Source organism: Muntiacus reevesi, chromosome 11 (assembly GCF_963930625.1).
Source record: "Muntiacus reevesi chromosome 11, mMunRee1.1, whole genome shotgun sequence".
Classification (NCBI taxonomy): domain Eukaryota; kingdom Metazoa; phylum Chordata; class Mammalia; order Artiodactyla; family Cervidae; genus Muntiacus; species Muntiacus reevesi.
This window is the reverse complement of record NC_089259.1, coordinates 80,655,282-80,681,498: the sequence shown is the minus strand read 5'-3', so window position 1 is coordinate 80,681,498 and position 26,217 is coordinate 80,655,282. Positions and strand designations below refer to the sequence as shown.

The following is a 26,217-nucleotide window of genomic DNA, read 5'->3' as shown; positions in this document are numbered from 1 at the left end:
CGCACAGGGGGTGCTGGTTTGATCTCAGGTCGGGGAGCTAACATTCCACATGCTCTGGGGCCAACACCACCCCCATCCAAAAAAAAAAAACCAAAAACCATAAAGCAGAGGCAATATTGCAAGAAAGTCAATGAAGACTTTTAAAACTGTCCACATCAAAAAACCTGTAACACAAACAAACAAAAACTCCATTGATTCTGAAGTTTGCAAGACGCTGTGAGAAGAATGCAGGAAGGGGGACCTCCTCGCCCCCGCCGATCAGGACGCAAAAGCAGCCGTGGAAAACGACAACAGCACGTACAGCACACTGCGGGAGAAAGAGTCGCACCCTTTTATTGGCAGAGTAACTTGGCAAAGGTGGTGTGATTTAAAAGTTCCAGGGTGCAGGGCACGCGGTCCCAGGCCAGCAGAAGCGCACGCAGGGGCGAGGCGGGCGCATCACGGAGGGCCGGGATTTAGCGCCGGTGAGCGGCCGAGCTCGGAGACCACCAGTCTTGTCCCGCGTCACTGCTCAGACCAGCAAATCTCAGCCTGCTTGCCGGCACCGTGGAGACCTCTGAACGGCTGTGAGTCCCCTGCATACCCCCCAGCCACGATTCTGAAGCTGCACTCATTAAAGGGGGCGGGGGGTGCATCATTTCCTGTGATCCCTACTGAAGTCAGAGGATGGAATTTCAATGAACAGCTCACCATCCATGTGCCCGGCACACCGGACACGGGAAGGAACCGTCCCCTGATCAGTGAACGAAACAGAAGACATCGCACTCGAGCTGTAAGTCGGCAGAGCTTGCCACGGCGAAGCTCAAACAATGACAGGTTCTCGGGAATTTCAGGTACTTTACATTAAAAAATTATAAAAAAAAAAAGGTATGTAGGAAAAAAAAAAGTTCTAGAAGTGATTTTTTAAAATCTGTATTTTGAAGAAAGGGAGCACCACCCATGGCATAAAATTATAAAATACAGTAACAAACATGTAAATCATTGTGGGAATTGTAATTCCCATAAAACACAAACACCTACACAGAAATAAACCCTATGTCCCGGAGAGCGCAGGAGAGGCAAACGACTGGAGGGCAAGAAACACGCGGTGGACGTATGGACACGTGTGCGCTGCGGGCCGCCCTCGCCGCCCGCCTCCCCTGCGGTCCAGGCCGGGCCTGGCCTTTCCCCCGCCCCCCGGGGAGCACGGCCGAGGACCACGGAGCCTGGGGGTCGGGGTGTGTCCGCGCAGCTCGGGTGAGCGCGCGCGCGCACACACTCACACACACACCCGGGGACCGCGGGGGTCTGACCGGGCCGTCTGAGCTTCGGTGCGTCTGTGCAGCGCCCCCGGCGTGTCTGCGGCAGCCTCTGTCCGGGAGCGTGGCGCCCTCGGGCGGGCTCACCCCGCGAGTCTGCGGGCGCGCCGTCACAGGGTGGAGTCCCAGAACTCGGGGGTCAGCCTGCGGCAGGGCCCCCCCTCGGGCTTCCTGCACGGGGGCAGGGGAGGCGCCCGGGGCTCCCCGGGGGGCAGGATCTGGGGCCAGTCCCCCCGCTCCTCGCAGAGCCTCCGTCTCCAGTCCAGGAGCTCCCGCAGCGCCACGCTCTCGTTCTCCGACAGCCTCAGCTGGTGGATGACCTGGGGACGAACGCAGAAAGAGGGGCATCGGTCACTGCGCAAGGGTGAGATGGGCATCGGTCACCGCGCAAGAGTGAGATGGGCAGGCCAGCGTCAGACGCCAGCGCTCCGCTGGCCGGGGAGAGATTTTGAGCACCCCCAGGAGACCTTCCCGGTTCCGTTATCCTAGGAAATGGCATCCTACGGAGAAGCTGACTTCTAAACAGCAACCCCGGAAGCCAGAAAACAATGCATCACAGGTTAAAGTACAGAAAGAAATTCAACCTCGGATTCTAGACTCAATACAAATGTCCCTCAAAACTGAAGGTGAAATAAAAAATGTTTTTGGACAAACAGGAACTAGGAAGTTTCGCTATCACAAGTCTTGCCTGTTTTGTGAATCTTAACAAAGCAAGATGAAAAAAAAAAAAGGAAATTTAAGAAGGAAGTCAGGACCCTGGAATTAAACCCATGGGTAAAAGTAAGTTATGTGTTTGGAGTATTACAGACTTAAAGTTGTATGTAGAACAACACATGAACAGTAGCTGCAACAGTCAGGAGGCGTCACGTGGAGCTCAGAGGTTCTGAGGTTTTAGAAGTACTAGGAAAAAGGCAAAATTAAAACCATTTAAGATGAAATTAGAGTTTCCCTAGTGGCTCAGTGGTAAAGAATCCACCTGTAATGCAGGAGACGCAGGTTTGATCCTTGGGTCAGTCGGGAAGATCCCCTGGAGAAGAGCATGGCCACCCACTCCAGTATTGTTGCCTGGAGAATCCCACGGACAGAGGAGCCTGGCGGGCTACAGGCCATGGGGTGGAAAAAGAGTCAGGACAACAACAACGATGATGAAATAAATCAAGATTCACGCTTTATTTCCTAGTGAATGTACAAAAAGAATAATGATAGAATGTGTAATTAACAAATCCATATGAAATAATAAATTTCAATTACCTAAAAGAAAGTAAGGTGCTATATATATATCGGTGAATACATATATATACAGGAGAAGCTATATATATGTCTAGGTGAACATATATATATATAGGCAAACATATACGTGGATATATAGGTGAATATACATCTAGGTGAACATACACATGGATCTATAGGTGAGTATACATCTAGGTGAACATATATACAAATGAAGGCCAAGTCCTCATGAAACAGAGGAGAGCAGAACGGGATCCGAATCCCCACCCAGCAGCTGGCACTGCTCCTCCTCTGCGGCCGGCTGGCGTGAGCTGTGTTTTTTTCATGCTGGTGTTACCACACACCCCTCCTCCTATCGAGCACAAAATACCTCCACTCTATAGCTCATCTCAATGCGAAGCTCTTTCAGCAGCTTCTGATAATGCCCACAGACGCGGACGAGCTGGGTGAGGTGCGGCTCTCGGCTGAGACCTTCCGAACAGGGGAGAGCGGGAGACTGAGTCACTCCAGATACACCCTGACCCGCGGAGCGGGAGGCGCGGGGGTTGCTGATCGGAACGAGGCTTGTGGGGAGGGATTTTGACATAAAACGTCCTAAAGCCCCTGAGTCATTGCTTCACTGGGAAAAAAAAAAAAAAGCTTTCTATCCTTTCAAAGCTTCTCAGCGTTTGCTAAAAATATCTGAATTCCCAAGAACATCATAAAAGGTGAAACCTATACGCACAAAGCATTAGCAAGTGCCTTCTTAACGGGTATATCCACGTCCTGAATAATGTAGCGGGAACAGAAGAGCACCGTCTTTGAATCAACCACCAAGAGCTTCCTATGCTTCCTTGATAAGCAAAAAATCTGACTGATGCTTGCAATAATCAACTAATGCTCAGAATAAACCCTCTTATTGAGAGATCCCATGAAACTTGATTCTGTGTCACAGAGATTAATAGGCATTGAGTAAAATCTAGCAGGTAGAGGAAGATAGTTGCCAGAATGGCATAAATGGGATGCTAAAATATTAACATTATTGATCTTCATTAAAAAAACAAACACACAACAAATCTTCACAGGTTATATCTTACATGACGGTTAAAATTCTGTGTAAGGACAAGTGACAGGTCACTACTTCTAACACAGTGAAGTTCAGAGGGCGTTTTAAAATGATGACCTGTGAGACAGTAAACAGAAGATCAGAAGATGAGGACAGGACGCCCTGTCTAATGATCCTTAAACTGACTTATTTCGATTTATTAAATGTATCAGGCGATCAGGCACAAAGGTTGTATTTGTCACAGTGAAGGAGCTTTAATATTTTAGAATAGCAAACGAATGCAACTATGAATGTTATTTAAATGGTGGCCAAGCAACACATGAAGAATACAAAGTATCTGCAATGTTATCCAGCACAGTAAAAACATCAAAATCACTGTTTTATCATTCTTTAAATTTTATGTCCTACTGGTAGTAACAAAAACTCTTATAACTTCTCTTATCATTATTTGATATTTCACAAGTAATATCATTAATGATACAGAATAATACACATATTATCATTAAAAAGCCAATAATGGTTTTGTAGAATTTTAGCTTCAGTGTTGAAAGGGAACCATTTCTAGGAGGAGAAGTGACCCTGGGGGTTAAGGATGTTGGTGGTTCTGGGAACCTGGAGTCAGCTGGCATCACCCCAGGTCTCACTCATCCTGACGGGATTGGAGGATAAAGGATGGGGTATTGGTGTCCTTTAAATTAAATCTTGTTTCTCATTGCTGTAAAAGACATATCTCCAATCCAGGCCACCACTTCAGACAGCTACTTCCTTACTTATTTTCTTGTCTGGCATGCTTTATAGAATAGTGTTTGCACAGAAAATCATTCTCTTTCCCAGAACCAGAAGGCAAAAGCGTTGTAGCTGTGGAAGAATTCTTCCACACCCAGGGACCCCTGGGTTCCACGTGGCCTCACCTCTGGGCTCCATGAAAATGACGAATGCCCTGTCTTTACAGAAACTTCTAGACACGTCAGTCACGTAAGCGTCTCAACACGCTGCATGTGGCGTGGAGATGGAGGGGTCAACAAGAGGGAGGTTTAATTAAGTTTTCTTTTCTTTGATTTTACCATTTCCCTGGGAAAAGGGGCTCTATGAAGGAAGGTCTGGAAAGACCTCACAGAGGTGGGAACTTTCGATCTGAATTTTGAGGAATGAGAGGGACATCAGTAGGAAAGGAGGAAAGAAAAGACTGGGGGAGGCGTTTTCACGGGGACGATGTAGACAAGCGCCAGTCATGATACCGCACTTCATTCTCTAACAGGGAGTCACAGACCCAGGGGATCTGGGCTCTGGTATCAGCAGGGATGGGATGGTTGACAAACCAGGAGTCTGTAGCCAGGGCGTCTGGACTAGAATCCTGAATCTGCCGCCTGATGGCTCCGTAACCTTGAGCATCGGCTTCCTCACCTGTAAGTGGATTCCCAGCAATCACACCTCCAAAGGACAGGCGCGGGCTACTCGAGCGCCCTAAAAGTGTAATGAGTGCTCTGTGAATGTGGGCCGTTGTGACTGTGTCATTGCTACTAATAACTGCTTGACTTGAGAAAATCCCAAAACCTTCTGCTTTATGGTTATCCTCATGACTCATTCAGATAATGTTACATGAAAATAATTTGTGGCACAGCTCAAACGGTAAAGAATCTGCCTGCAATGCAGGGGACCCAGGTACGATTCCTGGGTCAGGGGGATCCCCTGGAGAAGGGAATGGCAACCCACTCCAGTGTTCTTGCCTGGAGAATCCTGTGGACAGAGGAGGTTGGAGGGCTACAGTCCGTGGGGATGCAAAGAGTTGGACATGACTGCGCGACTAACAAGGAAAACAATGTAAAATAGTCTTTTCCTTCCTTATTCATAAGATCTCAAAATAAGAGTGACATACTGGATTTATAACAGCTGTGACTTATACAGGGCTCTAAACTGACACACGAATGACCACGTTCTGAACTCATTTCCCTGTGGGCTGGGATCCTCATCTTTGGACAAAATCTCTTCGTTTCAGTGGGTTTTTAACTAGAAGATTCCTTCACTGAAACAAATCCTTAGAAAATAGTGAAACTAATAACTTATATGGGGAACAGATGGTTGCTAGACTTAACAAGGTGATCCTTTTATAATATGTGCAAATAGCAAATCATTACACCTGACAGTAACATAGTAAGTCAACTGCATTTCAGTAAAAGCCAAAAAAAAAATACTGCTGGGAGAAACTGGGCTCTCTCTGGTCTTTCTGACAACTGCATGTGAATCTAAAATTCCCAAATAAAATTTCAACAGGAAAAAAAAAAAGCAAATAGTGCTAACGAAGATACTGGTGAACACGACCTGGACAATTTGGTATCGGGGTTAAAAATAATGTTTTCTTCCCATTTTTGAGAAAAATCTTGCTGATTTGGTATTTAGAAGTTTAAGATGTGAATCTAGACTCAGTCCGCTCCCCGCCCCCACCAACTCCAGAATTATAAACTGTTCTGCGTCTTCTAATTTCTTCCCGGGAGGCTCAGTGGTAAAGAATCTGCCAATCCAGGAGACATGGGTTCAATCCCTGAGTCAGGAAGATCCCTGGAGAAGGAAATGGCAGCCCCCTTCAGGGTTCTTGCTTGGGAAATCCTGTGGACAAAGGAGCCTGGCAGGCTACAGTCCATGGGGTCACAAAAGAGTTGGACACGACCGAGCGACTAAAACAAACAAGAGGAACAAGGTCTGTGTTTGTGCACTAGTGTGCACGCAGTCGTGTCTGACTCTCTGCGACCCCATGGACTGTAGCCCACCAGGCTGCTCTATCCATGAAATTTTCTAAGCAAGAATACTGCAGCGGGTTGCCATTTCCTTCTCCAGCGGATCTTCCCCACCCAGGAATGGAACCCGTGTCTCTTGAGTCTCCTGCATTGTCAAGCAGGTTTATTACCAGCTTGAGCCATCAGGGAAATGACAAAGAATATATCAGTTCAGTTATTTCAGTTGCTCAGTCGTGTCTGACTCTTTGCGACCCCATGGACTACAGCACGGCAGGCCTCCCTGCCTATCACCAACTCCCGGAGTTTACCAAACTCATGTCCATTGAGTCAGTGATGCCATCCAACCATCTCATCCTCTGTCGTCCCCTTCTCCTCCTCCCTTCAATCTTTCCTAGCATCACAGGCTTTTCAAATGAGTCAGTTCTTTGCATCAGGTGGCCAAAGTACTGGAGTTTCAGCTTCAGCATCAGTCCTTCCAATGAACACCCAGGACTGACCTCCTTTAGGATGGACTGGTTGGATCTCCTTGCAGTCCAAGGGACTCTCAAGAGTCTTCTCCAACACCACAGTTCAAAAGCATCAATTCTTCGGTGCTCAGCTTTCTTCACAGTCCAACTCTCACATCCATACACGACCACTGGAAAAACCATAGCCTTGACAAGACAGACCTTTGTTGGCAAAGTAATGTCTCTGTTTTTTAATATACTGTCCAGGTTGGTCATAACTTTCCTTCCAAGGAGTAACTGTCTTTTAATTTCATGGCTGCAGTCACCATCTGCACTGATTTTGGAGCCCCCAAAAATAGTCAGTCACTGTTTCCACTGTCTCCCCATCTATTTCCCATGAAGTGATGGGACCAGATGCCATGATCTTCGTTTTCTGAATGTTAAGCTTTAAGTCAACTTTTTCACTGTCCTCTTTCGCTTTCATCAAGAGGCTCTTTAGTTCTTCTTCAATTTTTGCCATAAGGGTGGTGTCATCTGCATATCTGAGGTTACTGACATTTCTCCTGGCAATCTTGATTCCAGCTTGTATTTCATCCAGTCCAGCGTTTCTCATGATTTACTCTACACATAAGTTAAATAAGCAGGGTGACAATATATAGCCTTGATGTATTCCTTTTGCTATTTGGAACCAGTCTGTTGTTCCATGTCCAGTTCTAACTGTTGTTTCCTGACCTGCATACAGATTTCTCAAAAGGCAGGTCAGGTGGTCTTGTATTCCCATCTCTTTCAGAATTTTCCACAGTTTGTTGTGATCCACACAGTCAAAGACTTTGGCATAGTCAATAAAGCAGAAATAGATGTTTTTCTGGAACTCTCTTGCTTTTTTGATGATTCAACAGATGTTGGCAATTTGATCTCTGGTTCCTCTGCCTTTTCTAAAACCAGCTTGAACATGTGAAAGTTCATGGTTCATGTATTGTTGAAGCTTGGCTTGGAGAATTTTGAACATTACTTTACTAGCATGTGAGATGAGTGCAATTGTGCAGTAGTTTGAGCATTCTTTGGCATTGCCTTTCTTTGTGATTGGAATGAAAACTGACCTTTTCCAGTCCTGTGGCCACTGCTGAGTTTTCCAAATTTGCTGGCATATTGAGTGCAGCACTTTCACAGTATCATGTTTTAGGATTTGAAATATTGCAATTGAAATTCCATCACCTCCACTAGTTTTGTTCGTAGTGATGCTTCCTAAGGCCCACCTGACTTCACATTCCAAGATGTCTGGCTCTAGGTGAGGGATCACACCATGTAATTATCTGGCTTGTGAAGATCTTTTTTGCACAGTTGTTCTGTGTATTCTTGCCACCTGTTCTTAATATCTTCTGCTTCTGTTAGGTCCATACCACTTCTGTCCTTTATTGAGCCCATCTTTGTATAGGAGATACCAATTAGATATGAAGACGGAATGTAAGTGATATAAAGACTGACTTCTTGCAAGTTTCTGCGCCCCTAATAGGAGATTTATAATTTGTTCAGTTACTGTCAGGGGTTAAAAAAACCCACAAAATGTCTCACAACCCAGAGGGAAACACAACATGATATAAAGACTTAATGAGGTTTATTACATATATATCTACTTACTAATTTTTAATGGTTTTCTATTGTGTCATTAACAGAGTCCTGTGACATGAACTAATTACAAAATGAGATTCAAATTTTCTTCACTTCCTGTGGCTATGCATTTTTATGACTATATTAATAAATGTAAATTAATAATTTGTGGCTGATTTTTACCTTAAGTCTTCCCCTTCTAGGATAAAAATAACCTTTGTTAAATAATTCATATGTAAAATCATGTTGCTGTTCATTTGTCACAGAATTGATTTTTCTATTGACTGTTCACCCAAAGGTGAAAAGAGGCATTTACTGACATTTATGGAAATTAAGAGAAGGAAACGGCTTGGCTGACTAAATAGGGAATATTAGCGTTTCAAATGCAAATCCCGTTTCCACTCATGCTAACAAGATGTTGGAGGAAAAAAACAATACAGAATGAAATTCGAAAATCAGTTTGTAAAACCAAAGTTTACCAAAATAGACTCCAATTATATGACTTAAAATGAAATGCCCTTTAAAAAGTCTTTGATTAAAGGGGTATATATCTCCATACATTTTAAAAAAATTTTTAAAAAAAGATCTGAAATCGAAACAGCATTTCTCCTTTAGGCAGAAAAAGAGTTGATTCTTCTTAATTCAGAAATAGTCATTTATACAGCAATCCAATTAAGTTCATTCTTGCTATTTTGTTTCCTTTTTTTGCCTAAGGGTTAAAAAAGGGAAAACAACTCTTCAAAGGAAAAAATTCTATTGGAAATAAGAGTGTGTCTGGACAACAGGCAGTGAGGGAACAAAGGATTTTAACTTTTTACCTTAGTTGTGCATGTTGACTTCTTAAAAAATTTAACCACTCTCCTTTACTTTTATAATAAGTAATATTATATTGGAGCACACTTAGTATAATTTAAATAGACATTTATTTGCACTTTGCAGCTGATTTTAAGTTCACAGCTAAGAATATAAATGGACTCTGATGAGCAGATGCACGTTTGCTCCTACTGATGGAAAGTTATAAAATAGAAATTTATGACTATACATCTCATGATATAATTAATTTGTGACATTTCAGAATACGGATTTTGTGTGAGCTCTAGTCTCTTACCTCAATTCATTTAAAAAGCATGGCAGTACCAGTATAACTGACTAGAAGATTGTAGCAAAAATTAATAACATATATTTAGTGCACATTTACAGTAATGACATATAGTAATGGGCTCAAGTACTGAGAATATATGGAAAACCATAAATCCATGTTATTGGAAGCATAGAAAGTAAGAGTGCTACAATTTCTTTAAAAATATTTTTCTTGGAATTATATGGGAGGCTCACTGCAAGGACCAGGAGGTATTATTAAGGACAAACAATCTACCGGATTTTCTCTCTCTAAAGGACGTCTGTTTATATACTTCGCTTGTTCAAAAATCTTCAATGCCACTGCCTTTCCCTGGCCTAAACAGCCAAGTCCACCTACCTTAGCATGTTACAGAAAGCCCTGTATTTCCTGACCACACTGATCACTCCAGCTTTATCATCACTCATCTTCACAAAGACTTTGTGCCAATCTAATCAGATGTACCCGTCCGATTACAGAACATGCTCTGTAACTCGATGAATCTTCTCTGTGACAGCCCCAGGTTTTGTACACCCAGATATATAAAGCTCTGCACTTCTCAAAAGCCCATTTCAAACATCAACTTTGTGGTCTTGTTTTATATTCTTTTCTTAACTTTTAAAAATTAAAAAGAAAATCAAATTGGAATACTTACAATGTTGTGTTAGTTTCTGGTATACAACCATGTGAATCATCTATATATATACATATAGCCCCTTCCCCTTGAGACTTCCTCCCACCCCCCATCCCACCCTCTCGGTCATCACAGTGTCACATGTTATTTTAGTAACATCTCATAACCATGTGAAATAAGCAGGGTAAGGATTGTTAACCCTCTTTTCATAGATGTTGAAATTCATCTTTAAAGCCCAAACTCACTTTGCCAGTCAGTGGTAGAATCTGAATTCAGATTCAAGTACACTGAGTTTAGTCAACCTTCTTAATCATGCTGACTTCCAAGTTTTTCTCGTCTGCTAGTCAATGAATGCACATGCTTTCAACAGTTACGAGACAGAAAGTGCTGTGATGGGTTTACAGGACTTGGAAGCACACAATATGACCAGCTCCCTCAAGAGGCTTTCATGCAAAGTGAGTGACAAGATGGAAAACTCAAGAGTGAGACGAACAAACATGCCTAAACAGGACATCACCGCAAAAACATCACGAGGGAGCACAGCATTAACTGGCCACTAAGCTGCAGATACAAAGACTATGGTTGAAGTACAGCAGAGACATGACTCATGGCAAGGCAGGATGGCCAAGAGATTCCTACTGGGCTGCGGGGTTTGTTCTGGAATGAAAGGATGAGTCAGGCACTAAAAGAAGAAAGGCTACCTGAGTCAAGTGGACCAGGAACCCTGCCCATCCTTTTGTTCACGTCTACACTGACAATGACCCAAAAACCATGGGAGACGGCGAAGCACTCTGCCATGTGGTGTGCAGTCTGAGACTCAGCTCCAAGCTAGCAGGAGATGGAAGTCAGAAGGGAGGCAAGATGCAGGTGTGAGAATAAGCAAAGCAGAGGTCTCAACCGGGGCAGCTAAGTACTCCTCAGCCTCCAGAGGATGAGGGTTCAAGTCCAAGGACACTCACCCCCACTTGCCCAAATAGCCAGCATCTTCGCTTGTGTTAGTTCGTAGGGCACAGCTTACCTGTTAAGTTATTCATTTCTCAAAATATTTTTTTTATGGAAACAATTACAATCTGTGTGTTATGATATTAAATGTAATTAAATAAGAGAAAAACCACTTCATGAAACTGAATGCTAATGAAACCTTTAGCCCAATTCAAATAGATTTTTTAAATCAACTATAATTAGCCAAAGGGTATAGTTTAGCAACTCCCTGGACTGTGAACTTACTGCATGGTGGAATAATCTCCGTCCTCCACCTCGAGTCTCCATCCCGAGTCTAGCTACCCACCAGAGCCACCCGCTTGGGAATGAGGGATTAGACAGGCAAATTTTTCTAATCGTGAAATGCACAAGTAGGTCCTAAAAGCATTGGACCATTTCTCCAGGGTGCCCAGGGTATTACAGGGGGCTGATTTTGTCCCTGATTAAAACCAAGTCTATTGATTTTGAGGAATTTCTAAGTGAACAGTTGTTAAGAAATGCAAGCTTCTGTTTTACATATGTATGACTTGGTGGGGGCACTAATGATCATTATTTCGTATTAAAATGTCTGATAAGTAACATTCCAGCAATTCTATTATCAGAAGATATCAACAGGCATGGTTTTTACTATCTTAAAGAATAAAAATTGCTAAATAATGGAGGTTAAACTTATTATTTAACTTTATAATATTTACCCTTACAAAGATTAGGTTAAGCTAATTATTTATAGTGCTTAATTAGGTTAAACTTAATTAAGCACTATAAATAATTCTCAGCAGCAACATGTAAAACATTAGGCCAAATAAATGATAAAAGTTATCCATCTGATGTTTGACAGAAAACAACAAAATTCTGTAAAGCAATTATCCTTCAATTAAAAAATAAATAACTTTTTTTAAAGGTATCAGTCTGTATTTTACTCAAGTTGCTATCTATAACAGGCAAACCACAAATACCAATGGACTGACCCCAAAGAAGTATATTGCTCATGTTAAGGCTAAAATGGGTATTTCTGCTCAGTAGATGATCTTCTGCATTGTTGTGACTGTACTTTGCATCTTGCAGGGTCTTGGAATATTGTGTAGCCAGCTTTTGGATGGGAAAGAAAATAGAACACTCATAGCTGAAGGGAAGTTTGCAGACGTCATGCCTGGGCAGAGCACACACCACTGTGGCTCCCTTTCCATTGGCTAGAACTCAGTCACATGACAGCTCCCAACCACAAGGATGCTGGGAAATGTAGTCTAGCCAGGTGCCTAAAAAGAAATGGATTAGGTGGGCACTTCGTCTGCCAGGGTGCGATGTCTGGGGTGAGTGATAGCGTCATTAAGATATAATCATGGCAAACCATTGGGTACAGATGCTAGAGAAAACAGGGAAAGGAAAACAGATGTCAGGAAGCATTAGGGAGAAAAAGAGACAAGATTTTGCCAAAGTTGGCAACATAAGAGAGCAAATCTCTTTAATCGAGACTTCTTTCCCAAAATAGATAATAAAAATCACCTGCAAGTGTATAAAATTAATTTAAATCCACTAGGGCTTCAAAATTTAGGCTTTTTATATCATTGACTTCATGACACTTCTTCCCAATATCATAGTTCATCTGTTTTAGAACCTATTTCTGGCAGAGTCAGAAATATGAAATGACAGTTTCAAATAATAGAATAATAGTGTAATCAAAGAGATCAGCGAAGAATCAGGCCCTGGAGGTTTTCTAAGGTCATAAAATAAATTCCTTCACTGATGTCGGCTGATTGTGTTTTAGCACCTCAGAAAATTTTCTCTCCCTTTAGCCTAAATTTTTCTTTCAAAGTTGTCAGATCCCATTAATACACAGAGCATCAATAACCTCAGATACACAGAAGACACCACTCTTATGGCAGGAATTGAAGAAGAACTGAAGAGCCTCTTGATGAAAGTGTAAGTGGAGAGTGAAAAAGTTGGCTTAAAACTCAACACTCAGAAAACTAAGATCATGGCATCCAGTCCCATCACTTCATGCCAAATAGATAGGGAAACAATGGAAATAGTGAGAGACTTTATTTTGGGGGGCTCCAAAATCATTGCATGTGGTGATTGCGGCCATGAAATTAAAAGACGCGTGCTCCTTGGAAGACAAGCTATGACCAACGTAGACAGCATATTAAAAAGCAGAGACATTACTTTGCCAACAAAGGTCCATCTAGTCAAAGCTATGGTTTTTCCAATAGTCATGTATGGATGTAAGAGTTGGACTATAAAGAAAGCTAAGCGTTGAAGAAGTGGTGCTTTTGAACTGTGGTGTTGGAGAAGACTCTTGACAGTCCCTTCGGTAGCCAGGAGGTAGAACCAATCAATCCTAAAGGAAATTAACCCTGAATATTCATTGGAAGGACCGATGCTGAAACTCCAATATTTTGGAGTTTCAATATTTCCATTATTTCGGCCACCTGATGTGAAGAACTGACTCCTTGAAAAAGACCCTGATGCTGGGAAAGACTGAAGGCAGGAGGAGAAGGGGACGACAGAGGATGAGATGGTTGGATGGCATCACCGACTCAATGGACATGAGTTTGAGCAAGCTCCGGGAGTTGGTGATGGACAGGGAGGCCTAGTGTGCTGCAGTCCATGGGGTTGCAAAAGTTGAACAGGACTGAGCGACTGAACTAAACTGACTGAACAATTAACAAGTCGGAACATCTGGGGCCTGGGTTCCCAGGTGTCAATATTCCAATTCTCTGTTATCTTGGGAGGAGTAGAGCTATTTCTCTTACTGTTTCCACTTACAGAAAATGCAAATACTTGCCCTTTACTTATTTTCTGAGCAGACCAAGGTTTCCAAAGCTGGTTCATTGTCTTAAAGAAAGACAATGCAGTATGATCCTAACTGGTATTTTACATTTAGCCTCTTGCTAGAGTATTTAAACTTAAAAGCTCCCCTTTTCCAGCACTAACACGTAACTCATGGTAGTTATTGCTCTTTGTGAAAATGTCCAGTAATATGTAGATTTACCCCCTTCCAGCCTTGCTGACCATCTCAGGGTCCAGGCTGGCTGTACACAGGGTCTCTGCTCCTTCCCACCTGAGGGGCTCCCCGGACCCCAGCCTGGCTGACACTCTGACTTTCTTACCTTATCTTTGCTCAGAAAGGTTTCTGTTGTTAAAGTTGCAACCCAACCCAGCCTTCCTCCACACCAGTCTAGTCACTCCCAGCCCTGCTCATCCTGGCTTCTTTCTTTCTTTCTTTCTTAACATTGAAGGAATGAGAAATCAGAATCGTGGCTATATTTTTATTTTTTGGCCATGCCACACACGGGATCTTAGTTCCCTGGCCAGGGATCGAACCCATACCCCCTGCAGTGGAAGCAGTCTCGACCCCTCGGCCACCAGGGAAGTCCCGTGACCAAGTTTTCAAAAAGGAAAAAGGTGACCTGCAGAGATATCGTGAGATCTTTCTCCTTTTAAAAACACAGTCACCAAGTATACTTCAGTAGTTCAGTTTTAGTCGCTCAGGCGTGTCCGGCTCTTTGCGACCCCATGGACTGCAGCCAGGCCTCCCTGTCCATCACCAGCTCCCACCGGAGCAGCAAAATATACAAAAGCACAGTCACAATTCTGCTGTCTCATCCCTTTCATGCTTCTTAAAACTGAATTTTCCTCTTTGATGACAGTCAATGTCTTCACCGGAAAAAAACATCATGCGTTTGAAACATCTAGGATATACATATTGTGCAATTCTATGAAGAAGACATATAAAATATGGGATTTAGTTTTGTTATTTTCCAAGTTTCTATATATCTATACAGGACAAGTCCCTTCTGTTGAAAACGCTGCCGTTTAACTTCTACCACCCAATTAATTTACTGCTTTCATTTCTTGCACATAATATGGAAGTCATGAGGTCTGCATACAGATTTCCTGAAACCTCAGCTGTGTGGAAGCACTCTCTCTGTTAGATCTTCCTTGGTTAGTAGCTTATCAGTGAGATACATATGATTCCGTCTGAAATGGTTGTCTAATTTCTAATTCCCAGCATGTGTTTAGAATCACGCCTTAACAATTAAACCATAGGTGTCTACATTTTGCTGTTTTATCTAACACACTGTTTCTTTCCCCGTCACAATACATTTCAAGCAGTCCGCGTGAGAAATAAAATGGATAAAGAGAAGCATTGGGTTTATTGAGTGGTCTGCAACTCTTCATTTCTTTGATATGTGACATTACAAAAAGGCTCCTTTGATGGTTCAGTAAAACAAACCACATAACAATTTGTTTCTTGATGTGGATCAATTGCATATTGATTCTGTTCGGGCTTTCATTGGAGGCTGTGTCCAGAGGCAGTAGATATTTATTAAGCTCTCAGGCACAGGATGGCCATTATTTTATCAGAAACCATCTACGATTTCTTACAGTGAATATCTGAATACATCAGATAGTAAGAACAACTTTTAGTGCTCTTTATGAAAGCTAAAGGATATATAACAGTAGGCTTGGCAAGAAATGTGATGAATGAAATGAAAATCAAAGATTGTAAACCACACCATATCACTGTGAGGGAAGGAAAGAGATGGACTAGGAGTTTGGGGTTAGTAGATGAAAACCATCATATGAAGAATGGATAAAAAACAAAGTCCCACTGGCTAGTACAGGGAACTCTATCCCATCTCCTGGGATAAACCATAATGGAAAAGAAAATTTCAAAAAGAATGTATGTTTGTGTATAACTGAATCACTTTTCTGTAGAGCAGAAATTAGCACAGCATTGGAAATCAACTGTACTTCAATTTAAACAAAATAGAGAATAGAAAAATAAAATTTAAAAAAACTTGTGGCTCTAAAGTAAATTTTATAGATAATGAGAATAAAATCAAATTTGTATGCCAGTCAAAATTCTCCTTTATAAGCAACAGAAACTAACTCTCACAGGCGGAAGCCTTACTGGAAAGCAAAATAACCGGGTGTGAATTTCAGAAGGCAGGTTTGGCACGTGGGCTGGACCCAAGGCGACTGCAGAGGCTCGTGGTCACAGACACGGGCTAACATCTGTGGCCCCTGGAGGGAGCCACCACCCCCAGGTGGCCCCCCGGAGGCGACATCTATCCTCGTCCCTTCCGCTGTATGTCTGTTAACTCACAATCCACGCTGGACAGACTGAGCGCGTGTCACAAGCATCTGCCCAGCTCGCCAAGGAGGAGAGGAAGGTGAAGTCTCTTCCCTTGAATTTTCATTGTGGTCAGTGAGAAATTTAAATATGTGGCCAGCAGCTAAAAATGCAACCACAGACGTCCACTACAGCTATTTAAGACTTTTACCTTGACCCAAACTTCTTTTGGTTTGCTCTCAACCCAAGTCTTTTGGAAGACTTTGCCTTCTAAATTTTAGGTAAAAGCTAGATGACGTCTCCATCACTTTTACTGAATTATGGCAAGTTTCTTCTCAGAAACGAGACAGAGGATCTTGACACCTGTTCAAACCCTGCACTCTGCATTTTCCCTATGATTTCTGGCAAATTACTAAATCTATTTCTTGATTTCTTTATCTGCAATAATGCCCAGACATTTCATCTTCCTTAAAGGGATTTCATTAAAATCACTGATGATGTTAATTAAAATACAGACATCCTCAAAGAGGAATTCAATTTTTGTCAGCATTTAATTTTATTGCTGCATGCCCAATCAGTTCAAGGCAGATTTTATAGAATTCTTACTTAATTGCTTTACTAGAAAATCTAGAGTGCAAGATGCCTGATGTGTTTATATTTCCTCTATAAACGTCACCCAAGAGGCATTTATGCTGAGAGATGTGTGGTCATTCAAGGCAGAGCTCCACCTAACCGTGATGGGTACCCAACACTGACACACGTGTCCTGCCAAGAGAGAGCCTGCACCAGGCATGCAAGAAAATGAGCCTGGTTTTCCATTTCCTTGAAAAAAATGCACTATGAGATAACTGGGGGTTGTCTGCCTTTGAAAATAAGCTCTCAGTAAAAGCTGGGAGTGGAAAATTATTCCTAGGACTTCCTTGGGGGCCCAGTGGTTAAGATATTGCCTTCCAATGCAGGGTGCAGGTTCGATCTTTGGTTGGGGAGCTAAGATTCTACATGCTTTGTGGCAAAAAAAAAAAAAAAAAAAAAAACCACCAAAACAGAAGCAGTATTATAACAAATTTAATAAAGATTTAAAAAATGGCCCATGTCAAAAAAAAAAAAAAAAAAAAAAACTCTTAAAAAGAAAAAGACAAAACAGAAAATTAGTCCTGGCGACCTCTCCCATCTCTCTTGACATCTTAACCGAGTCAATGCAAGACCGCAGGGAAGCTGCCAAGATGCCTCTGTTAAGGCTCCTTCTTTCTCTATGACGCAAAGCACAGCGGAAGCCCTGGGAAGCGTGTCTCTATCACTGTGCCCCAACGTGTAGGGGCCAACCCTTAGACAAAAGTCAAGCCGACGTTCTGTTCTTTACAAGCAGGTCCCCCGTGACTTATCGTAGATAAAGCATCTGCAATGTTTACAAGGTGAAATAAGTGCGTCTCTGAGGAACAGAGGGGAGATTAGGACAATCTATTATTGCAAGCAATCAGCATTTTTTTTCCTATTTCAATGCCTATATATCAGTGTAAGTGATTTCAGCCTATTGCCTACTGTAAGATTTATTTTTAAGATTAAAATTATTGATTTTTCTCACTACCTCATCAGTGTTATTTACAAAAATCTCAGCTGATAATATAACTGTGCCTATATAATGTCAAATATTCTGATGGAAACTGGGTAGATAGCTGGATTCATGGAAACATCTAGATACTTGACTTTAGATAACTTCACAGTAGATATCTGACATAGCAGAAGTTGTACTGCAACTTCATACAAGATAATCTTGTTGCTAAAGCAATAGTCTTTAATATATCAACAGTAAAATCTTTAACACATTTTTGGTTGTGTACCACCTTCAAAGCAAAGTCATATTTTTTAAAGACTTTATTTTTAAATTGAACATAAAAGGAACACTAAACTATTGATATAAATCCTTTTTCTTTCTACAAACACTAGAGTTTATTTTTAAGTGATAATCCTCTTTATTTTTGTGAACTTTTTGAGGCCAAACACATTATGCATACATGTGAAATCACTGAAGCATATCAAAACAGTTTTGTGAGCTGTAAACTCATTTTGATTTTGCAGTGTTCTGATGATATGATAGTTTGTAGATGCGTTTGGATTATGTGGGATTTGAGGTGCTAACTGAGAGATAATGGCCATAAAACCACACGGGCTTCAAGCATTTTATGTCCATGATGTTGTCACTTAAAGCCTTCTTACTTCAGCTGAGGTCAAACGCAGGAAATATGAAGACCCTTCAGTGACTGCAACGTTCTCCTCACCTGGCAGTGACTATAATGCCAACGGATAAAGTACGTCTACAGTGCTTCATTTAAGGCCATTTATTTAGTTTTATGTGTTCTGGACATTCTTCTTTTAAATGTTATTGGCTCAGTCATGTCCGACTCTTTGCGACACCATGGACTGTAACCCCCCAGGCTCCTCTGTCCATGGGATTTTCCAGACAAGACTACTGGATCTTCCCGCCCCAGGGATCGAACCTGGGTCTCCCACGCCGCAGGCGGATTCTTTACTGCCCGAGCCACCAGGAAAGGAGCAGAAAATAAGTGGGAGTCAGTCAATAGCAAAGGAGAAAGAATGTTGAGGAGAAGAAACGTGAGGCAGAACTGGGAAAAACTGCGTCCCCTAGCCCAACGGGAACAAACGCTCTTGGCCACACCTTCACGAAAGTCTTGTCTTTTAGCTCCAGTTATCACAGCAAAGGTGGGCGTGAAAACACCGAGGGGGCCTTACCTGAGTGGTGTGACTCTCTCTGTGTCTCTGGAAGGAGGAGGCGCCACCCCCAGACAGCCTGGAGAATCCATCTTCTTCAGGTAAACCTACAGAGGGCAACACAGCGTAGCCATTAGGTTGCGTGTCCTTTCCTCGAATAAAGTAAGTCAGGAACCTACTGAACAAACTAAAGAGTGGCATTTCGCAGACTGAAATGAAGGTCAGTAAACACTCTGAATAGCAAGGTTCTCAAAGCAGCTTGGGAATGCAGGCATTGCCGGAGGTTTAGCTAAGCAAGGAGGAGGTGTGCTGGCAAAAAAAGATAGAATGATAAGAAAAAAATGTCACAATAGCACAGAGGTGAGCAAAGAAGTACTGAAGGGGAGAAGGGAAGCTTTCCTAGAGGCTGAAAATAAGTCTGATGAAAGGCTGACGGGGGAAAGAGGAGCTTGTGGGCAGTGAGGGTGAGCGGGCTCCTGGGATTGCAGTCTCTTTCCCATTTGTGGGGTCAGGGCAGTTGAAAGGGGGAAAAAAAACAACTAAAAACAACCCACAGAAAAACCGGGGAAGGGTGAGCGGAAATCTAAGATCGGACACAGGCTGGCGCTTCCAGGCAGCCAGACGAGCAGACAGTCAGGAATGAACTGCATGAGGCGAGTGGGGCAAAGCTAAAAGCTTGGGCTGCGTGTGAAGGAGGGGGCGCAAAAGTGTGACGGGGACTCGAGGCCCGCGACGAGCGAGCTGAGCGTCTGCTTCCAGAGAATCCCGTGCACCGGACTTCTTACAGAGGCTGGGGCCCTGGGCAGGGAGAAGAGGGCCGTGACCCAGTTTTTAAAACTGAATTATCAACTGGAAGACAGCTCGCAGAATCCTGACGGAAACTCAGCGAGGATCCAAACTCAGAAGCAAGTCAACAGCAAGACCCGCTTCACCGGGGCCAGGCGAAGACACTCAGGGAGCATCGGGGTATCCTCTGGGTCACGGCGCTGGGAGACGCGATCAAAGCCCAAGAGAAGTCCTGCATCTGAGAAGCTCAAGTCTAATGGGAATGATTCTTAAGAGATGGAATCTAGAAGGCAGGCACTGACAACCCTTCGTGCAGGGCAGCAAAGGAGACACAGATTTTATGAAGAGACTTTTGGACTCAGCGGGAGAAGCGGAGGGTGGGACGACTTGAGACCAGCACTGAAGCATGTATATCACCATTTGTCAGACAGGTGACCAGCGTGAGTCTGATGCAGGAAGCAGGGCGCCCAAAGCCGCTGCTCCGTGGCCAGCTGGAGGGGTGGGGTGGGGAGGGGAGGGGAGGGAGGAGGAGGGGGTTCAGGATGGGGGGACACATACACCCACGGCTGATTCATGCTGGCATATGGCAAAAACCACCACGATGCTGCAAAGTGACTGTCCTCCAATTAGAGTCAATTAATAAAGTTTTAAAAAGGACACAACAGGACGGCTTACAGGTTATGTGGAGCATGAGTGGTGCTGAACTGGATCTGGAGAAAGCAAGGGTTCACTGTGGTTGGAGGAATTAAAGGAAGAGGGATGGTGGAGAGGCCAAAGGCTGCAGACTTTCCAGGAGGAGGGGATTTTGAAAGGTGAGGAAGAGGCGGGAGGGCCAGCCTGGAAGGGATGGACGGGCTAAGGCAACAGAACACGAGAGGATTCCACATCCTGGGGGTGGCCTGCAATTCGGCCAGGGCGGGGGCGGGGGTGGGGACGTGGAGGGGGGGTTGGCCCGGCAGTTGAAGGCCCTCCCATCGGTCATTTTCAACTCAACTTCCCAATGCCAGTGGGGGAAACGGAATGAAATTAAGTCCCAACTAGAAATTACTTATTATGACTTCAAAATATCTTCAAATGGAAAGGAGGCATGGGGCAGGGCTCTCTGAATGCCTGAGGAGCCTGCTTCCCTTACAAAACTACCTTCTGCTGCTCAGAATAGATAATTGCACAATATTCCAGATTATCAAGTGAAGGCTTGCTTCTCCGGGCAGGGAGGCTCTAAATCAGAAAGCAGTGTGAGTTCCAAAGAATCTTCTACAGTTCTCACAAACAAGGTGATGTTGTAAAGCTTATAGTCAAGTGTATTCCATGGATTCCAAGCAAAGGCTCCAGCCCCAGTGGCCTGGATCTGTTCTTGAGTATAAGAGAAAAAGCCATTCTCCGAGGTTCCCAGAGCAGTGAGGTTCGGTCCTATTAGGGCCTAGGTTCACTGTGGCCTTAGAGTCTATGCAAAGAATGCGGGGCTACCGGTCTTGGAAGTGTTCACCCAGTACTGTATCCTCACAGATTATCCTTACAATATGCTGAGGATAAACACGGCACAGATTTTAAAAGCCAAATCTTCTGAGAGTGGTAAATGTAAAACCAAATGTAAGGACTCTATTCTTTTAATTGCCATTTTTCCCCCCCGACACCCAATGATAAAATACGTAGTCATTCAAGCAGCAGAAAATGGCCTAGATAGAATTTGTTAGGTCTGTCCCCACAAAATAAACATCTTCAGATTCACAATATTTTGTTTGATATAATGACAACGTTCTAGCACTAAAAACTGTTCTCTAATCTAATGATAAATAACCACAAGTCCAGGGAATAATTAAGTATACGAGAAAAGATCTAAGCCTGTGTTCACATCAGTAAAAGATGGCAATTAAAGTAAGTGATAGCTATAATTACCCACACATAACTATATTTCAGCAAATGAACAAACAGATCGTTACTGCTGGGTAGCAGAGGTAGCGTGCAGATACTGGCATTCAAGAGGAACTGTTTCCTCGAAAATAACACGATTTCTGACTCAATTAAAACTTCAAGTTATTTTAAGCATTTATTCCCATCTCGTGACTTTATTCAGAAAGCATATTGACTATACGCTGTTGACTGTGAATCAGTGCCACTAACCGATCTGGGTTATACTGATCACATATGTATCATACTTTGTATGTATGTAACATACTTAGGCCACCTGATGCCAAGAGCCGACTCACTGAAAAAGACCCTGATGCTGGGAAAGATTGAGGGCAGGAGGAGAAGGGGGCGGCAGAGGATGAGATGGTTGGATGGCATCACCGACTCAGTGGACATGGGTTTGAGCAAGCTCCAGGAGATGGTGATGGACAGGGAAGCCTGGCGTGCTGCAGTCCATGGGGCTGCAAAGAGTCGGACACGACTGAGGGACTGAACAACAGCGTATCACGCGCTGTGCATGTATAATGTTCAGCCAGTTTTTACCATACTGACTAGGAGGGATTTTCTGACTCTGGCCTTGGCACAGGACTCACGGGTTCCTATGAAATATGCAACGCTGTTTCATCCAGTGAAGGCCGGTACTGCATCGCCAGAGTCCTGTGCCAGATATTTTTATAGTCATGGGAAGGTTTCATGGTATCAACACAAGTAGGTCAACATAAACATGTCAAGTTGCTTTGAAAGGCTGAAAGCCTAGGAGAAATAATTTTCCTTTTGTGCACATAACTCTTGAGATTTTCAAGTGATCATCTATGAATTGCAATACAGACCTGATGTTATTTTAAAATCTGTTCTCTGTCAGCATTTAAGGCGTAACATATAAATCTGGGTTCCAGGGTTTGAACATACACTGTCAGTTACATACTGAAGTTTAGAAGCCCAATATTCCTAAATATTTAATTTTATGTGATTAATTTCAGGCACCATATCCCACAAAAATTTCCATTTGGTCTACAGGAGTTCTGTTTGTTTGTTCCACCGGTTTTGGGATTTAGCTGATTTTTAGAATAAGACTCAGAGTTTTTGGTATTTCCCAAAGCCATAGTTTTTGGCTTTGGACTCAAAACACAGACAAATTAAATATTTTGTCAAAGGGGTATGCCTATTTTCTCTTTCTTCAGGAAAGAACAGCATGACCCCAGGTCAGCTAGGGAGAATGGCAGGGGGTGAAAATTTAATAAAAATGAAAGGATATATGGTTACCTTTTTAAATATTCATGTATTTAGTTTTGATTATACAATATATTCTAAATTACTTTTTTTTGTTTAGCAGATATCCTTAAATACCCCAAAATTGAAAATAAAAAGCAAATGATTACCTTCATACAAGATACACGCAACCTCTGAGAAAGGGTCCCTTATCAGGTATTTGCTGACTAATGCCATCATTCAAATTCTGTTTTTACATTTTAGGAATATTTAATTTCAATATAAGGGTATACAATGTTTTTGTTATCCTTATCTTTTTATAAAGGGTTATCATCAGAGATTTCAGAAAGGAATGTTTTTGCTCTTTAACTTTTTATGTTGGAGTATAGCCAATTAACAATGTTGTGATAGTTTCAGATGAACGGCAAAGGGGCTCAGCCGTATATATTCATGTATAAGAAAGATTATATCTCTATCATATATATTCATGTATAAGAAAGATTACATCTCTATCATATATATTCATGTATAAGAAAGATTACATCTCTGTATTTCCATCTAAACACACACACACGCATAATTTCAAACATTACACACTAATATGAAAACTTTTACAAAATGCCTATTTCAATCAAGTTGGAGTAATCCAACATAAACACCTAGTGTTATTTCAAGGGTGGAAAATCGGGAGATAATTCTAACATCCAACAGGTAGGACTTGCTTATTTTAAGTCACGGTAGTCCTATCTGATGAGAAGCTATGCATCCCATACAATTAATGACCAGCTGTCAACAACACAGATCTGCATTTGTTCACCTAGAGATATACTACATGAGATCCCTCAGGGAAAAAAAGCAGGTGGTTAAAGCCATGTGTAGAGTGTAGCTCAAGCTTTATTTAAAAAAAAAAAAAAAAAACAACACAAACATCTTCTATAAGCACACAGATATATCTGAATGAAAAAAAATACAGAATTCTACAAAGTGGAATATGAGACATGTTTTGGGGATTTTCAGGTAATACAAGGAATAGTAGTTTTTACCTATTGTTTATTCTCTCCTATATTTTTCAAATTGTCACATAAACATGTAGTTTCTATAACGTGCATAAAATGAAAACACCATGTGACCAGTAACAGATTACTGCTCAAGTCAGAGAGAAAACTTAGGGAAGACCCGTGCTGCGGGACCCCAGGAGCTGGTGCACATTTTTGGGTAACTGCAGGTCCTCTCCCTAGAAATCTTTGCGGCTGGTATAAAAATCCTTGTCTGTCTTCCCTGTGTCCCTCACAAGGTACCAAAAAGCTGTCATCTTAGGGTCAACATTTCCAACCCTTACATGTAATCCCTGCTTAATGTTGGGGCCGGGGGTGGCTAGCATTCAGAAACACTTTGGGGCTTTTTCTGTGTGTGTGTGCCACTGAACCAATCTTCCTGCTGGGTGCCAACAGGACCTCCCCACATTACCCTGGGATCCTTCATGCCGAGCTGGAACACACCCTGCTCCAATCAATTCCCCACCCCGTGTCTCCTCCTAAGCAAAGTGAGACTCGCGATGAGACTCGCCTGTTAGATTTTATCCAGGATTCGTGTACCTCCTCCTGCTGGGCAGGTCAGCAACGAGCATCCTTGGGTGAGCAACATTCTCAGATGAAAACCTCACACACGCTATGACCTTATGTGGACCCAGAGGGCAGTCAGAGAAAGGAGCGTGAGGCCAGGGCACCACCATCCTGGCTACCTTCCCACCTTCCTGCTCCCTCATTTTAAAAGATATGTTATTTCATAGTCTTTGGATGTCCACTGATTCTTTGAAGGTATTTTGTCTTTTTATTCTAATCTCTGGCTGCTTTCAAGAATCTGCCTGCAATGCGGGAGACCTGGGTTCAATCCCTGGGTTGGGAAGATCCCCTGGAGAAGGGAAAGGCTAATCACTCCAGTATTCTGGCCTGGAGAATTCCATGGACTATATAGTCCATGGGGTTGCAAAGAGTTGGACACAACTGAGTGACTTTCACTTTCACTGGCTGCTTTTAAGATTCAGGCTTGGTTTACTATGTTATGCCTAGGTGTGGCTTTCTTTGTATTTCTTCCACTCAGGGTTTTATTTATTTTTTTAAAAGTCACACTATAGACAGAAAGATCCACCTTTATCGTACGCACTGTGCCTAGTCGCTCAGTCATATCTGATTCTTTGCGACCCCGTGGACTGTAGCCCGCCAGGCTCCTCTGCCCACGGGATTCTCCAGGTTAGAATACTGGAGTGGGTTGCCATGCCCTCCTCCAGAGGATCTTCCCGACCCAGGGATTGAACCCAGGTCTCCCACATTGCAGGCAGATTCTTTATGGTCTGAGCCACCAGGGAAGCCCAAATTTATAGGAACACACTCACTCCTGTTTGTCAATATCCCATGCCCGTCTGCAGTCTGCTGAGGTCTTAACATCTCTGTCCTAAAATCCAAACGTTGGAATTCTAGCCCCCAATGTGGTGGCATTGGGAGGTAGAACCTTTGGGGGGTATCCAGGTCTCTGAAAATCTGTGTCCCCCTAAAACTCACATGGTGAAATCCTAACCCCAAAGTGGTGGTGTTAGCAGGTGGAACCTTTGGGATGATTAGGTCCTGAGGGTGGAGGCCCCACAAATGGGGTTAGTGCTCTTATAAAAGTGACCCCAGAGAGCTGGCTACCTTCTTCCCTCCACCACTGGGGGACAAGCAAGAAGCCGGCCACCTGTAGCCTACAGGAGGGCTGCTACCCAAGCTGGCACCCTAACCTTGGACTCCAGCTCCCACAACCGTGGCCATGAAGCCACTGCTCCTTACAGACCACCCGACCTGAATATTTCCTTACGGCAGCCCAGCCCCCTTCTCTGGCAGCCCATTCATCTCTTACTTTCCCTGGGCTTGCATTTTCCAAAATGTCAAATAAATGGACTCAGAGTCTTTGGATTTTTTTTTTAATGCAGTGCAATGCCTTTGTGATGCATACATTTTTGTCAACGGCAGTAGCGGTTTATCCTTTTTTATCGCAGAGTTGCTCCATGTGCTGGGCAGCCTGCGAAGTGGTCCCTGGTGGGCCCACCTGGAGGCACTCACACCTCATGGAACCCACTCCCGCGAGTCGACTGGACATGTGGCCCGAAGCCAACAAGCTGGATGTGGCCGTAGCGCTGGCTGTCCCCTTCGGGAGCAGCCGAGCGGCGAGCGTGGCTTCTACCCCGGCGGCTCTTCCCAGCTCTCCTGTGGACAGCTTGCTCCGGGGAGAAGCCCCTGCCCTGTCGTGAGGCCTCCCTTGTGGAGATGCTCGTGTGAGTGATACTGAAACTGGACCATCTCTCCAGCTAGCCTCAAGACGCCTGCAGTTCTGACTGATGGCTGATCACTTCCCCTTGAGGGACCCTGAACCCAAGGCACTCA

General features: G+C 43.3%; 1 protein-coding gene across 1 annotated transcript in view; it reads right to left on the bottom strand.

The window, feature by feature from the left end:
- Positions 1-1,152: 1,152 nt before the first annotated feature.
- The window catches only part of MYO16 (myosin XVI), a 372,035-nt gene continuing 346,970 nt past the window's right edge, over positions 1,153-26,217 (bottom strand). The window contains exons 33-34 of the mRNA XM_065901993.1: positions 18,920-19,005; positions 1,153-1,618 (exon numbers count right to left, since the gene is read on the bottom strand). Coding sequence (XP_065758065.1) covers positions 1,409-1,618; positions 18,920-19,005 — 296 coding nt within the window. The 3' untranslated portion in view covers positions 1,153-1,408. The remainder of the gene's footprint in view (positions 1,619-18,919; positions 19,006-26,217) is intronic.